Raw genomic sequence first — 14,407 nt, forward strand, 5'->3', positions numbered from 1 at the left:
CCCCCTCCCACTTGACCCCTCCCTTACCAGTCGTGGGAAAGACAAGTCCTGGACGAGATGTGGAGGATTCAGGCAATTACTTGGAAGACGTTGTGAAAAGATTGCAGAGTTTTAACAGCCTTTCATTTTGGAAGGCTGGTAAAGCGGGAACACATTTGTATTAATGACACTTTTTGGTTTAAAACATTTAACTATCCAAACGTATTATACCAGGACAGATAAAGTTTTTAAATGTACATTATGAACACCTTGTCCAAATGTGATCAAGCAGGAGAAGAACGGACCTTTTACTGCCTTTCAAAGCAAAAGCTTGGTGTTCCATTTCAAAGACTAACACCGTGTGCAAGAAACTAAGAAAACTCAGCAAAAGACTTACAGGACAACTGACAGAAGTGAGAAAAAAAACATTCTGCTTTGTTAAAAAATACTTAAAGATCAGCATCTAATAATTCAACTTCAATCCAGAGAATTGCAGCACACTCAAATTCATTATTTTTCTCAAAAAAGACACGGCATAAAATATGAATATTTATTCACCTTATAATATATAATCACTTAATCATATTTTGCATAATCAGTACTATAACTTTTCATTTACTTCCTATTTGACAACTTTTACTCAACGGGGGTCCAAACATTGATTACATAACCTATATGTGTTCTTTTGATTGATCCAAATGTCTGATGCATTGTGCCAATATTGAATTACAATTATTGTGTAATGTTTAGACTATTATCCACTAACTTAAGCTTTTTCATTCAGCCTTTGGTGTCGGTAGCATAAGTTACCCAGTGCCAAATGTCTTGGATATGCAAAATAAACGTGAAAGTATAAAGTTTCACTAAATATTGATTTGTTAATTTAACAAGCACTTAAAAATCAATAAAATGACAAGGTAGTTTATGGGGCCCTTCATCCTTCTCAATGAAACAGGTGCGGCCGGACCTTCTTGCCCCGCCCCCACATGACCGTATTTGGGAGACTTCAGCATTCCAGCGGGAAGGGGGCGGGGCGATGACGCCACCTGTTTCTCAATGGGCTGCGGGCTCGAGCTCACTCAGCCGGCAGAGTCAACTATTTTGGAGGAGCGGAGCCAGCGGGACGGACGGAGGAGAGCAGCGACAACTTTGGGATTTCACGGCTTTTATTTAAAGTTTTGTTGTGTGGAATCATGGAGCCGCTCCGGTTCAACTTGCTCTGCTTTTTATTCACCAACCACGTATTCATCAGCCTCCAGTCGAAAGAACGTAAGTGTTTGACGCGTTGTGTGAGAAGAAACAACTGCAGCCGAGCTTTACCGGGCGCCGTGAGTCAAGGGACCGGAATTTTTACAGCTTGCTTAACTCTTACCACTGTTTTAAAATGAAAGTTTCCATTCTCTTTCGTTTTTCAAAATCACTGCATTAAACACAACGGACCACATAGATGTGGTGACTTCCTCTGAAAATACCCATTTCCCATTTTGACCTTGTTTTTATCAGTTTACCATTTCGATCATGTTAAATGATTCTATATATATATATATATATATATTTAAAACTGCTCTTTAATTGCATTAGGATAATTACGTGTGTTTCCCAGTGGCCTTTTGGGTTAAAGGGGCACCTGTGAGATGCCTTAACGTGGCAGACTTTGTGTTCCACTCTGGTTCATGTGGTCCTCTCGTCATGGTCGTTTAAGTGCCTACGCCTTTCTCAGACTTTACGAGTGCTGTATCCTGGACCTGGAGGACACGGTCAATGAAGCTGTGAATCAGACCGACATGGCAGATTAGACCGTCAAAGCATGGCATGTGCCCCTCACAAAGCCCACGGCCCCCCCCGAGATCAAGGCGCATAATTTAAATACAGTCCAATAGTCATTTTTGTAATTCAACAGCAGGATCATTCATTTTAAAATGATCTCCGTGCAATGTCACAATGTGTTTGCTTTCCTTCTGTTTGTCCCCATAGAAGTGTTGCTGGACATGAGAGCTTCAGGATCAGAGCTGGGCTGGTTGACGTTGCCATATGAGAACGGAGTGAGTATTTATACCTCAGGTTCAAGACCTGAAACCGTGTCTCTCTTGAGTAAGACAACGGACCTTTCTAAAGGGCTGCGGCACATGTAGTAGGTGGTATTTGAAGGCTATTGAGCAACAACCACCCAGGCCCCTTTCTGCTCATTCAGTCCTTCCGAAAAGGAATCTCTGGTGGAAGTGGAATGAGTGGCAGCTCGATGAGGTTTGGCAGAGCTCAGCCAGTCTGGTGCTTACGCTACCCTTTCATAAAGGACTTATGAATGCCATTATAAAGTCGGGGCTCAACCTATATTTAAATTTACAGTAGCGTCTTGCATCTGGTTTTCATTCCGACGATAAAGCCGGCAACGTGATTTTAGGATTTACTTGCGATTCCTCCGCGAGTTTAGAGATAACAGCAGTGGGATTATACGTATAGTTGTGGGAAGACACAAGTAAAAGAGATGGAAAAAAATGGTCCATGTGCAGAGAACCATCCTTCTATCTATAGTTCAGTGGCTTTCCATCTAAAAAAAGCAACGGGACAGAGCCACTTCCACCGTGTGGGCAAAGTTTCTTCTTACGTTCTCAAAAGATCTGACGGCTCTCCTTTGATCCGATAGAGGATTTCCCCCTGTCCATCAAGCGTTGCTTTGTTCTATTCCAACGTCCTCACACTTTAAAAAGACTATTTGCAACGTGTGCTCTTCGCTTCATAAAATTTAAACAATGAAGAAAAGAAGTCGGATAGTAATCACAAGTAATTAAGTGTTAATATGGCGGAAATATACAGGCGCTAATATGTGTAACTATGAAAATGAGTCTCCTCTAATCGAAACAGGACCAATTCAACTTTTTGGAGACTGTAAGCATATACATATGCCTCATAACATGTTGAGTTAAGCATTGATGTATTTCTTGAAACACACACGTAGTCCACTGTAGTGGTTACATATGAAGCGTTAAGTTTTAACGTTATATGGAGCCTTTTAATCTTTCTGCTTGCCACTGCATCGCTCTCTTAAAAAGGTCTTAATTGCTGCCAATTCCGCTGCCTCTGTGCTTATAAAGCTCATTTAACTGCCATAAACCTTAGTTGGTAGTCTCTAGTAGTGTGTGCTGAATCTCAACACATGCACCCTCGTGCGTTAGTGGGGTGGGGGTGGGGGGGGAAACCCACACACGTCGCGAGCGCCGGCACATGTCCCGGGCCAATGATCCTCCAGCTCGCTTCTGCACTTTATGAGCTTCCCAGTCGGCATGAAAGAAGAGGTGTCTGATCAAATGAAACCGGTTCTCAGCGAGAACAAAGCATGTGAACCCTGTACTTTTTCCCCCTTTCATCATATCAGCTTTGCAACGCTGTCCCCCCGACGCTAATCCCCCCCCCCCGCCTTCATCTTTGCTCCACAGTGGGAGATAGTCCAGACGGTGGTGAACGGCTCCCTCTTCTACACCTACAGCGTCTGCAGCGTCGACTCCAGCGAGCAGGACAACTGGCTGCGCACGACGTTCATCCAGCGGCGCCCGGGCTCCGCGCGGGTGTCCGTGGAGCTCCGCTTCATCGTGCGCGACTGCAACACCTTCGACGGCGCCTCGGTCGCCTGCAAGGAGACCTTCAACCTCTTCATCTCGGAGGCCGACGCCGACGTCGGGACCAACTTCCGCAAGGGCCATTTCCGCAAGGTCGCCACCATCGCTCCCGACGAGGTCACGCGGGGCCGCGTGCCCAAGGTCAACACGGAGACGAGGGCCGTGGGGCCGCTGTCCTCGAAGGGCTTCTACCTGGCGTTCCAGGACATGGGCGCCTGCGTGGCGCTGCTGTCGGTGCGAGTGTACTACAAGACGTGCCCGTCCACCGTGCAGAGCTTGGCGGCCTTCCCGGAGACGGTGGCGGACGCCCTGACGGAGGTGGAGGGAGCCTGCGTGGACCACGCCGTCAGCCAGGCCACGCCGCGCATCTACTGCACCGCAGAGGGCGAATGGGTGGTCCCCGTGGGTCAGTGCCAGTGCCTCGCCGGCTACGAAGCCGCCGGGGACTCGTGCCAAGGTAAGCCGCGCCAGAGGTACGCCGCGCAAAAACCAGCCGAGGCACGTTCGGGTCGGCCCGTGAGAGCAGATCAAACGAGACCTCCTCCAACCGCCGCTTTGGCAGGAAGTGAGGAATGAGCACACAGGAATGCTAATTGTGTCTCGTTCGTATTGGAAATGTACCAGAAAACACTCCGTCATCTCGCCCGGCGGAAGCAGGCGAGATGTTCAGTTTTGTTTTGATTTTACGGCTGGTTGTGAGATCAAGATCCACTTGGGGGAATTCTGACGGTTTCCAGTCAATCCCTCTCCCCCTGTACCTGTTGGCCCGGGGGCACAGAAAACCATGACACGTCGTTCTATCAGTACTCTGAGCTTGTTGTGTGTTCCGACTTTAACCCAAATCTATACGTCTGTGTCCTGAATTTGAATTTATTTCCACTGTGGTGTTGATTTACACTGTTGTCCAACAAGTCACTGCTCGGTAGAAAGTGAACAGCTATTTAAACAATGGCGTTTTAAATATTTGGGAAGATGTTTTGCTTCATTTTTTGGAAGAGAGGAACTTACTCAAGAAGTACATTAGCTGATTCTATATCAATTGCCAAAGTTGTGGCTTTTTTTTAATTCAACATTCAAATATTCATAAGCAGTTAGTTCGTATAAACAAAAGAACAAACAAAAGGAGGCTTACAGGAGGATATGGCTGGATTATGTTCTCTGGTTGGTGTGGAATTTGTCTCGGTTGGGTGTGGTGTGTCGAACTGTCTGGAGGAAACGTGGGAGGAGAGAGGGTACAGAGAGAGGAGGAAGGAGGGAGGAAGGAGGGAGGGAGGGCACAGTATGAAAGGAATTCTTTCACCCTGGCGTCACCTACAGCACTGATTGACGAGAGGAAGGAGCCGTGTGAATTTTTGCCGAATAACCTACCTGAGTGGTGCGTCTCCTCCTCCCCAAGAATTTGTTTTGAGCCGGTTGCCAAGGCGACCTGGGAACCACAGATTACAGGGATGGGGCCCGACACGCCCGTGAGAGGGTAGACTGAGTCAGGCCCTGTGGCTTATACGAGTCACCTTGACCGGCAGAGAGTGGTTTCTTTTTGGAGTCATTCTTAGGGGACAGCTGCTCATTCTGACTAGTTTAAAAAAGAAATCGATAGCTAATGGACAGATAGCAGTTTCATTTTTCAAAGTAACAAGCCTCTGTATTATTTTTTCTTCTCTTAGTTCATTAAAACTAAAATAATCGTGGATTCTTGCATTCAGTTGGACCAAACCACATATTTGAAGATTACCTTGTGATTTAAAAGATGGCAACAATCATGTCTATTAGGTGCACGATAAATAGTTAAAGGAAGTTTTTGTTAGTCACAGCCCTTACACACCTTAGATAGATAAGTACAGTGCTTCGTAGAGTAAATATTGTCCGGAGGTTGTAAAAATGAATAAAGGGAGGAATGCGGGGAGGAAGTCATGGCGGCAGATTGTGTCAGTCTCTGCGGTTTCTGACAACAGGTGGACTCTGAGCAGATCTCTTCAGACGGAGACATGGCAGAGGGAGACATGGGGGGGGGGGTAAAAAGACTGTGGTTCTAAAGTCTGTGGAGGACACGAGTATTCGGGGTTGTATCAAAGGGTTTGACTATCGGGTTAAAAACACACAGAGTAGGTTTTTAAGTTTGTTTTAGTTAACGCCCTATTTCCCCTTTTAAGAGAGAGAGAGAGAGAGAGAGAGTGAGAGCCTGCATGTGCATTCCACTGAAGACCACAACTGTTGCGGGGAAACAGGAAGTAAAGCGACATAAGGGGGAATGCTGACGGACACAAATAAGACGGTTGTCCTCGCCGGGCCGGGGATTCGGTCGACAGTTGGCGCAGCAGCGTTGGTTGGTTTCCCGGCTGCTTGGTTAGGTGTGGAGTGTAATTTAGTCAAGAGGATTAGTGGAGCCACAGGACAGCTGTTGGCCAACGCCATGCCCCGCTCTTGCCCGCCTCTGCTCTTTCATCCGCTTGTTAACGCACGCATCGAGCTCCCTAATCCATGTTCCCACTCATTAGAACAACGCAGCGACATAAAGGGCAAAATTAACAGATGCACCGGGGTGGAACTTAAGTCCTTTTCACGTGTGTGTTTGTGTGCTGCGGCGCGGCTTAAAGAAGCGCGGGTAGATTGACTGGTTCAAGGGAGGGGGAATTAAAGTTCTGGAACAAATGCAAACAATATTTCATTTTCAAGCCCTTTTGCTCAAGCTCAAACTTTCATTTAAATTCCCATAACCCATCAGGTCACAAGAATCCGTCGGCGCACAAACGTTTGCATTAGCAATGTTTGCATTGGCGCATTGCTCACATGCCTCCTGGATTGGGGGGCTGCACGAGGAGTGAGCCAACATATTTATAGCCCCCCCCCTCTGTCCAATCTCGGAGACAATAGATGAATGGGGCTCGAGTTCCTTTGCTACGTGACAGAGGTCCTGCTGCTGCAGCTCAAGATGAAATAGCCCGGTCCCTCTTTTCTTATGCGAAAGGACCCTCAGCTGCACCCCCCCCCTCCCCACTCCCGCCGAGTGATTCCCCAGGGAGAACTTCTGTTGGGGCTCCAGACCTTTGGCCCCATCCCCCCCCCCCCCATCAGTCTATTCATCTTCATCCCTCCTACTCAAACCCAACCTGCTCCTTCGGGCCTGCGCCGCGGCACTGCTTGGGGGGGCAAAGGTCTTTTCCGCCTGAATGGCGAAGCAACGCGACCACGTCTTTAATCCGGGGGGGGGGGGGGGGTTCACTCGACCCCCGCCGATGAAAAGCCTCCACCCTTCAGACACAGCGGAATGAAAGCAGGGAGAAGAGATCTTTCAAACAATCCATTCTTTTTAAGTTTTTATTCTTTTGTACCGAGGGGAGTATGTACGTGCGTCTGTTTCCATCAACACACACACACAAAAAAATTGTACCCTTATCCAGCAGCTTTTCCTATTTCCTGAGTCCTCTTAACTGTTCAACCTTGGATGCCGTAGTGTGTGATTGGTGTTGGGGTTAGCAGAAGGAAGGAAGGAAGGAAGGAAGAAAGAAAGGAAGCATCGGCCTCAGACTGAAATGCAGCTCCTGCATCCTGGTTTCTGTCCACTCGGCAGGTTCAACAACCTCCCCTGGCCTGGAAGAGTGAAAAGTCTACCACGACACCAGGGTCCAGGGCGCCACTTCCTTTGGCGAAAACACTATCTGCCAAGATGAATATGAGCCGAGAGGGAGGTTCACCGGTGAAAGGCCCAGATCAGATCGGCTGATGGATTTAACGCTCTGCAGCCATCCGGTCGACCCCCGGCGGTGTGACCTGAGATTAGGCCCTCGGGCAGAGAGAAAGAGAGCGAGTAGGGGCAGATCGTCAGGGAAATCCCTTTTTTTTTTTTTCATTCCTCTGGATACAAAGCCTCGGTGATTATAGGTTACTCACAACAAATGCTTCCTGTCGGGTGGAACGGACTGGTATTCTAGAGACAGCTTCATTGTTTGCCTTCAGATCCGTCGCCCCCTTCCTGTGTTTGTCCGTTTTGAGTTAGTCCTAATGCCAGGCTTAAGCTAACACACGCTCACACACACACCTTCTCTCTCTCTCTCACACACACACACAGTGTGCAAACCAGGCTACTTCAAGACGTCTACATCAAGCGAGTCATGCCGGCTCTGCCCCGATAACAGCAAGCCGTCCGGCGCCGGCGCCACTGAATGTCAATGCCAGGAGGGCTTCTTCCGCTCCCCTTTGGACTCGCCCGCCTCGCCGTGCTCCGGTAACAGCCGCACGCCGCAACGGCCCGCGTTTCTGACCGGGTCAAATCCCAGTCGGGGTCCGAAGCGCGGGGCTAACTTTGTTCTTTTTCTTCGCCAAGCTCCACCCGGCGCCCCGCGCGACCTGACCTCCACCACCCTGTCGGCGCAGGGCCGGCTGCAGCTGTCCTGGAGCCCGCCGCTGGTGACCGGGGGCCGCAGCGACCTCACCTACGGCGTGGCGTGCGAGCACTGCGGCGAGGCCTCGTGCGTGCCCTGCGGCGACGGCGTCCGCTTCGAGCCGGGCGCCGCGGGCCTGCGGGAGAGCACGGTCGTGGTCGGCGACCTGGATTCTCACCTGAACTACACTTTCACCGTGGAGGCTCACAGCGGCGTGTCGCAGTTCGCCGCGGAGAGGCCCATCGCCAGCATCGTCACCGCTCTGGACTACACAGGTGAGCTGGAGCGCATGAAAGGCTTTTTCCTTTTTAGGTGCTTCGATTTGATCTGGTTGTCGTTTGGCGTAACTTGCTCCGAGCCCACTGCTGCATGTGTGAAAATAGTCATCATTGGGAAATCAAGAAGAAGAAAAAAAAATGTCCTGACGAATTGTAAAATACAAAAAAAAAAAATTTCTCATAATATTAGAAAAAAGGTGGATTTTTTTTAACAGTGTTCTGTTTTTTTCTTCTTCTGTATTTGCTGCAAAAAAAGCATTTTTGTAAAAAAAAAAAAAAAAAAGTGGGCTTACTCCTCAAAGAGGAATTCCGTCTGACCCGCGTAATCCCAAAGGCTTCTATTTCCAAAGACTATGATTAGTCACTAAGCATTATTTTGCTGTCTCTCTCCCACCGACCGTTAGATCCCCCAAAGGTGACGTTAATCCATCTGGATGATCGCGGCCCCACCAGCCTGTCTCTGTCCTGGACTCTGTCTCGCAGGCCTCCAGCCCACATCAATCACCGCTATGAGCTTATGTACCGCAGAAAAGTAAGACTAAGTGCTTCGCGCTCCTTTGTCCCCCCCGCCCCCCCCTCATTCAGAGTCAAAGGCTTTAAATTGTTCCAAAAATGACTTCTAATCCGCCCCCCCCCCCCCCCCCCCCCCCTCCGCAGGACGGCGACGGCGAGCGGGACGTGACCACCTACACAGTCCTGATTCTGGAGAAAAGTTCCGTTCAGATCAACGACCTCACCCCAGGCACCACTTACATGTTCAGGGTCCAGGCTCTGAGTCCCGAGGGACACCCCGGCACTTACAGCGCGGAGTACGATTTCGTCACCTCGCCGTTAGGTAACGGCAGCCTGACGTGAAAAAAAACCCTCATTTCACCCCGAAGCCGAGCGGGCTACATTTTTTATTTATTTTTTGATTTTTTTTGATTTTGTGCAGCCGAGTCGCAGGTGCAGAACAACTCCACCATGGTGATGGGGGCTGTGGCCGGAGTAGCGCTCATTCTGCTGGTCGTGGTGGCCGTCCTGCTGCTGCGTAGACGGTGGGTAACGGCGCGCTTCCTCCCGTGTCGGCCCGGATAAATGTCACCCGCAGACCCCGGGCACGCTGCGCCATTACGTGCCACAAGCTGCTGCAGTAGATTAAAGATGTTCCGGTCTGACGGCTCAGGGAAGGGTTTATCAGTAATGTCTGGTGCCGCTATTGAAAACAGCTTTGGTCTTTTTCAGCAGATGCTGACCTGCAATTACCGCGAGAGTCGGTCTGTGCGTTGCGTTTGGTTCGCGTAGTGATTATTCCTGTTTTCCCCTCTCAGGAGAATGAACTCTCGCGGCAGGGGAGGCCCCGAAGACCCTTACTTCTCATCAGGTCAGAAAACCCAGCTGCACGTGCGATGATAATAATAAAATAATAACCGTGCTGATATTAAACCACTCCGGTTGCAATTGTCTCCTTAGATCAGCTCAAGCCGCTGAAGACTTATGTCGATCCACACATGTACGAGGACCCTAACATCGCCATCCAGAAGTTTGTCACGGAAATCGACGCCACCGCCATCAACAAACAAAAAGTCATCGGTGTCGGTGCGTTTCGTTCTCCTCTCCTCCATTTAATGACTAAATCCAAAGAGGGCAGTTTCTGACGTTGCTTCCCGCTGTCCGTCAGGGGAGTTTGGGGAAGTGTTTTTGGGCGTGATGAAGACCCCCAAGCTGGGGGAGGTGACCGTGGCCATCAAGACCCTGAAGCCGGGGTACTCTGAGAAGCAGAGGCAGGACTTCCTGAGCGAGGCCAGCATCATGGGGCAGTTCTCGCACCCGAACATCATCCGCCTGGAGGGAGTCGTCTCCAAATGTGAGTCGCCCCACCTCGAGCAGGAGCATCTTTCTCGACTCGCTCGTCGACTTTGCTTCCACTAAACATCGTTTTTTTCCTTTTCAGTCAAGCACGCCATGATAGTGACCGAGTACATGGAGAACGGAGCTCTTGACACCTACCTGAAGGTTTGTGTATGACTTAAACTAGCCCTTGATGTTTGTCAAGTGTCTAAACTAAAATTGCGAGTTGCACAATTCTTTCTATCATTGTGCAAAGGAGCTTTAAAATTGGGAGTCTGTATGTTTGTCTGCATTGGATCACATTAAAGTGCATTGTGCAAAATGTTGACCTACTCCTTTAACACATTACGCAAACGTTTTTGTGATTCTTAACCATCAATGTGTGTCTTGTTGTTTTCCTTTAGGGCCGCGATGGAGACATCCTCTCGTATCAGCTGGCCGGGATGCTGCGTGGAATCGCTGCCGGCATGAAGTACCTCTCGGACATGAACTACGTCCACCGCGACCTGGCGGCGAGGAACGTTCTGGTCAACGGCCTGCTGGAGTGCAAAGTGTCCGACTTTGGGCTGTCGCGGGTGCTGGAGGACGACGCCGAGGGAACCTACACGACGAGAGTGAGTCCAGCAGCCGAGAAGCACACAGGGAACAACCCCCTTTTCTTTTTCTTTCTTCTTTTGTTAACGGATGCCAGACTGCTGACGCCATTTTCGCTCTCAAGTGTCCGATCTGAGGAATGTCGGTGTGCGTTTTTTTTGTTTTTTTTTGTTGCGTTCCCACTCCCCTTCACACACTCAACGCGATCTGTTCGTGTTTGTTCTTCCGCCAGGGGGGTAAAATCCCCATCCGCTGGACGGCCCCCGAGGCCATCGCTTACAGGAAGTTCACCTCGGCCAGCGACGTGTGGAGCTTCGGCATCGTCATGTGGGAAGTCATGGCGTTCGGGGAGCGGCCCTACTGGGACATGAGCAACCACGAGGTAGGTCCAGCTCCTGCGGTTTGGGACGAAGGCTTGTTTTTTTTTTGGGGCCTGTGTGCGCGTGACCACCTTCTGTGGTGGAAAGCAGCCTCCCAACCCCCACTTGAAAAAAAAATGTCAGACTGTCTGTCACTACACTCAAAAATAGACTTCAAAAGAGCTGCCTTTCCCTCTTCCTCAGGTCATGAAGGCCATCAACGAGGCCTTCAGGCTTCCGGCGCCGATGGACTGCCCGTCCGCCGTCTACCAGCTCATGCTCCAGTGCTGGCAGCACGACCGCGCCAACCGCCCTCGCTTCACCGACATCGTCAACCTCTTGGACAAGTTGCTCCGGAACCCAGAGTCTTTGAAGACCATCGCCGACTTCGATCCACGGTATGCACGTTCGTTCATTCATTCATTCATTCATTTAGTAACAAAGTGAGAGAGACCGAATGAAAACGGCTACAACACAGTGAATTCTGTGGAGAATTAAAGAATGGAAACTGCATTGATAAACTTCTGTTGTGTGTTACCAGGCAGATTAAGCGGATATATTTATAGTTGTTTAAATTCCAGGATCTGGCTTGTTAGAAAAACGACAAATTACTGAAACATCTCTGGAATGTTCCCCCGTCGTGACTCAACAGTAAAATTGGGTTCGCTCTTGTGCTTCGGTGAACCTGAGGCGGCGGTACGTGATGAGTAACCCCCCAATGTACCTGGGTTCCTTTGCAGCGTCTCCATCCGCCTGCCCAGCACCGGCGGCTGTGACGGCACCGCCTTCCGGTCGGTGCCCGAGTGGCTGGAGTCCATCAAGATGAACCAGTACAAGGAGAGCTTCGCCCGCGCCGGCATCACCACCATGGAGCAGGTGCTCGCCTTGAGGCACGAGTAAGTAGCCTTTAACTTCCGCTGCACGGCCCCAAGAGTTTCTCAGTTATTTGCTCATTCAGTACGAAAGAACCATTTAAGCATCGATTCAGATGCTATTCGCGCGTATTGCTTTGCACATAAAACGTCGGATATTTTTTTAAAGCTGGTTCTGAGAACCGGGTCTCAACCAGTACCCTTTTGTGGTGGTCGTCTCTAAATGGTTAAAGTCTTTGATCTGGCCCCTCGCAGAGACATCAGGAACATCGGCGTGCGGCTGCCTGGTCACATGAAGCGGATCGCCTACAGCATCCTGGGCCTGAAGGACGAGACCAGCTCGCTCAGCGTGTTCACCGTGTGATCGACGCATTCCTCCAAACGGAAGCGCACTCACCGACCAACGCCATTTCACTCGCCAACCGGGAGGACTGCGGCGAGAGAGGGGGGGGGGGGGGGGGGGGGCGTTACCTCATTCTAATATGGCGCGACTGAAGAGGACCCTCCGAGCCCCTCAGATCGGACTGAGATCAAAAACACTTAAGTACTTTAATGGTGACAGAGGACAAATAATTTATCGTCATGTAAAAGCGTTTTTTATATGTTGAACATAAACTTGTGACGCAGTAAGTCGACCGGTTAAGAGATTAAGTGCAGAATGGGAGACAATGTGAGACAATGTGAGAGTGCTTGGTTCGTATTTACTGAATGACTGAAAAAATGTAAAATGTTTTCTGCCGTGGACTTACTTTTTTACTGCCAGAGTTTCTGGCTCTGGAGATCGATTTGTTTTTCTACATGTTTTATGATCAACAAGGAATTATAATTCCACTCAGGGCAAAGAATCACACCTTGTTATGTTTTGTAGTTGGTCTCTGTATCACACAATGCAGTTTTTCCTCGAGTCTTGTTCGTTTACATCACGTCTTAAACTGTCCATTTTTTTTAATTTAATATTTATTTTAATTTTGTATTTATGCCATTTGATTCGTGATCAATAACTGATCAGGTGTGTATTTGCCAGGCGGAGAATTTTTGTGGTAAAATAAAAAAAACGTTTCCTTGAAACTGGATCACTTCTTTGTTCTCATGAAGTCATGAACAGGTGTTTGTTTTTCATTTTTCCAGATTGAAATAAATCTGTTGGATGAATCGCCCTGTGACTTTGGATCGGACATTATTACCGTTAATAAAATAATGGGGAATCTTATTGACTTTGGTGATCCCAGGATAACCGTGTTTAGGAGTGAAATGTCTCGTCAACTATTCCTTGGATCGCCACGACATTTGTTACTGACATTCAGTCTCTGTGAACTTTGAGCACCATCATTGGGTCAGAATGACATTTGTCCGACACTTTGGTTCATGACCAAATCCAATAAAAGATGACTGGCTTTCCAATCAGCTTCAGCTCTGCTTTGTTTGTAACTGTCAGCAGGCGATGAGAAAAAATTGGGCGGTAACCGTGACGACGACAACACTCATTTCATTTTAAAACCTATTATAAATATTAAGATAACCGATCACACCATCCTCACACAAACAAAATATGCAATTCTACCACATGTAGCTCTTAACAAATTCCAAACCTCTACATTATTGATCTTAACAGTTTGGTTTTCTTTACAATTAACACTTCAGCCTTACAAAATTTGTATTAAGGGACATCTGCCATCCAGACGGAGTCGATTAGCCTCGGTGACTTTGCCAAGGTGGATCAGAATGTGGCACCTACACAAAATTGTGCTGCAGCATAACATAGTCGTGACAAGTATTAGTACAGCGTCATGCTTTAACAATAATGAATGGTTTAGCCTTGAAAAAAAAGCTACTTCATTGCGTTACATTGACACTTTTATTATAAGTTGTGAAAAGGCAGTTGATTTAATTTCCCACCTTATAATTATAGCATATTATTTCACACAGACTCGGCTCAACCTCCCTTCTCACACAAAGACTAAAGGCTCCAAGTCTGGGGTGTGGTTAGACATTTTCTACCAGCCCACCAACAGTTGAACAACCGCTCTGACACATTGAATATCTAATCCGTGTCGTGTTGCAGTGAAGCTGAATCATTCGTGCACCCAACCCACACACACACACACACACACACACACACACACACACATACATGTGTATGACAGGAAACGGATATATTAATTTGATTCCTTTATCTACAATCATGTTAATGATGACTGATAACTGCCGTTTCGTTTTTTTCCTGAGTAGTCATCAAGATTTACAACCTGTAAATGTTTTTTAATCATCAATTTAGTCTTCAGAGAAACAGAAGGTAATCTAATATGAATCGGAAACTCAGCTCAACAGCAATGAACTCTGCTTAAGAAGTCAAGTTATAAAAATGACTGGAATCAGATGGATTAGTGGAGCTGGAATGCAGATCATTTCATGTGACATCGAGTTAAGGCCAACATCTTAAGTTTTCATTCAAACTGTAATGAGAAGAACTGATAGTTAGGCTACCTCAAAATTAAGAGAAAT

The 14,407-nt window shown here is 48.2% G+C and overlaps 1 protein-coding gene across 1 annotated transcript; it reads left to right on the forward strand.

Annotated features, from left to right (window-relative positions):
• Positions 1-1,048: 1,048 nt before the first annotated feature.
• epha2a (eph receptor A2 a) lies at positions 1,049-12,363 on the forward strand. Its single transcript, XM_037448100.2, has 17 exons — positions 1,049-1,248; positions 1,954-2,021; positions 3,414-4,050; positions 7,660-7,815; positions 7,915-8,247; positions 8,655-8,782; positions 8,908-9,085; positions 9,185-9,287; positions 9,561-9,613; positions 9,703-9,828; positions 9,911-10,096; positions 10,184-10,245; positions 10,485-10,694; positions 10,907-11,056; positions 11,238-11,431; positions 11,774-11,929; positions 12,161-12,363. Exons 1-17 carry the CDS (start codon positions 1,173-1,175, stop codon positions 12,267-12,269), a joined length of 2,925 nt encoding a protein of 974 aa, XP_037303997.2. The 5' UTR covers positions 1,049-1,172; the 3' UTR covers positions 12,270-12,363.
• The last annotated feature ends 2,044 nt before the right edge of the window (positions 12,364-14,407 follow it).

The sequence above is a fragment of the Pungitius pungitius genome, chromosome 8, assembly GCF_949316345.1.
Source record: "Pungitius pungitius chromosome 8, fPunPun2.1, whole genome shotgun sequence".
Taxonomy (NCBI): Eukaryota; Metazoa; Chordata; class Actinopteri; order Perciformes; family Gasterosteidae; genus Pungitius; species Pungitius pungitius.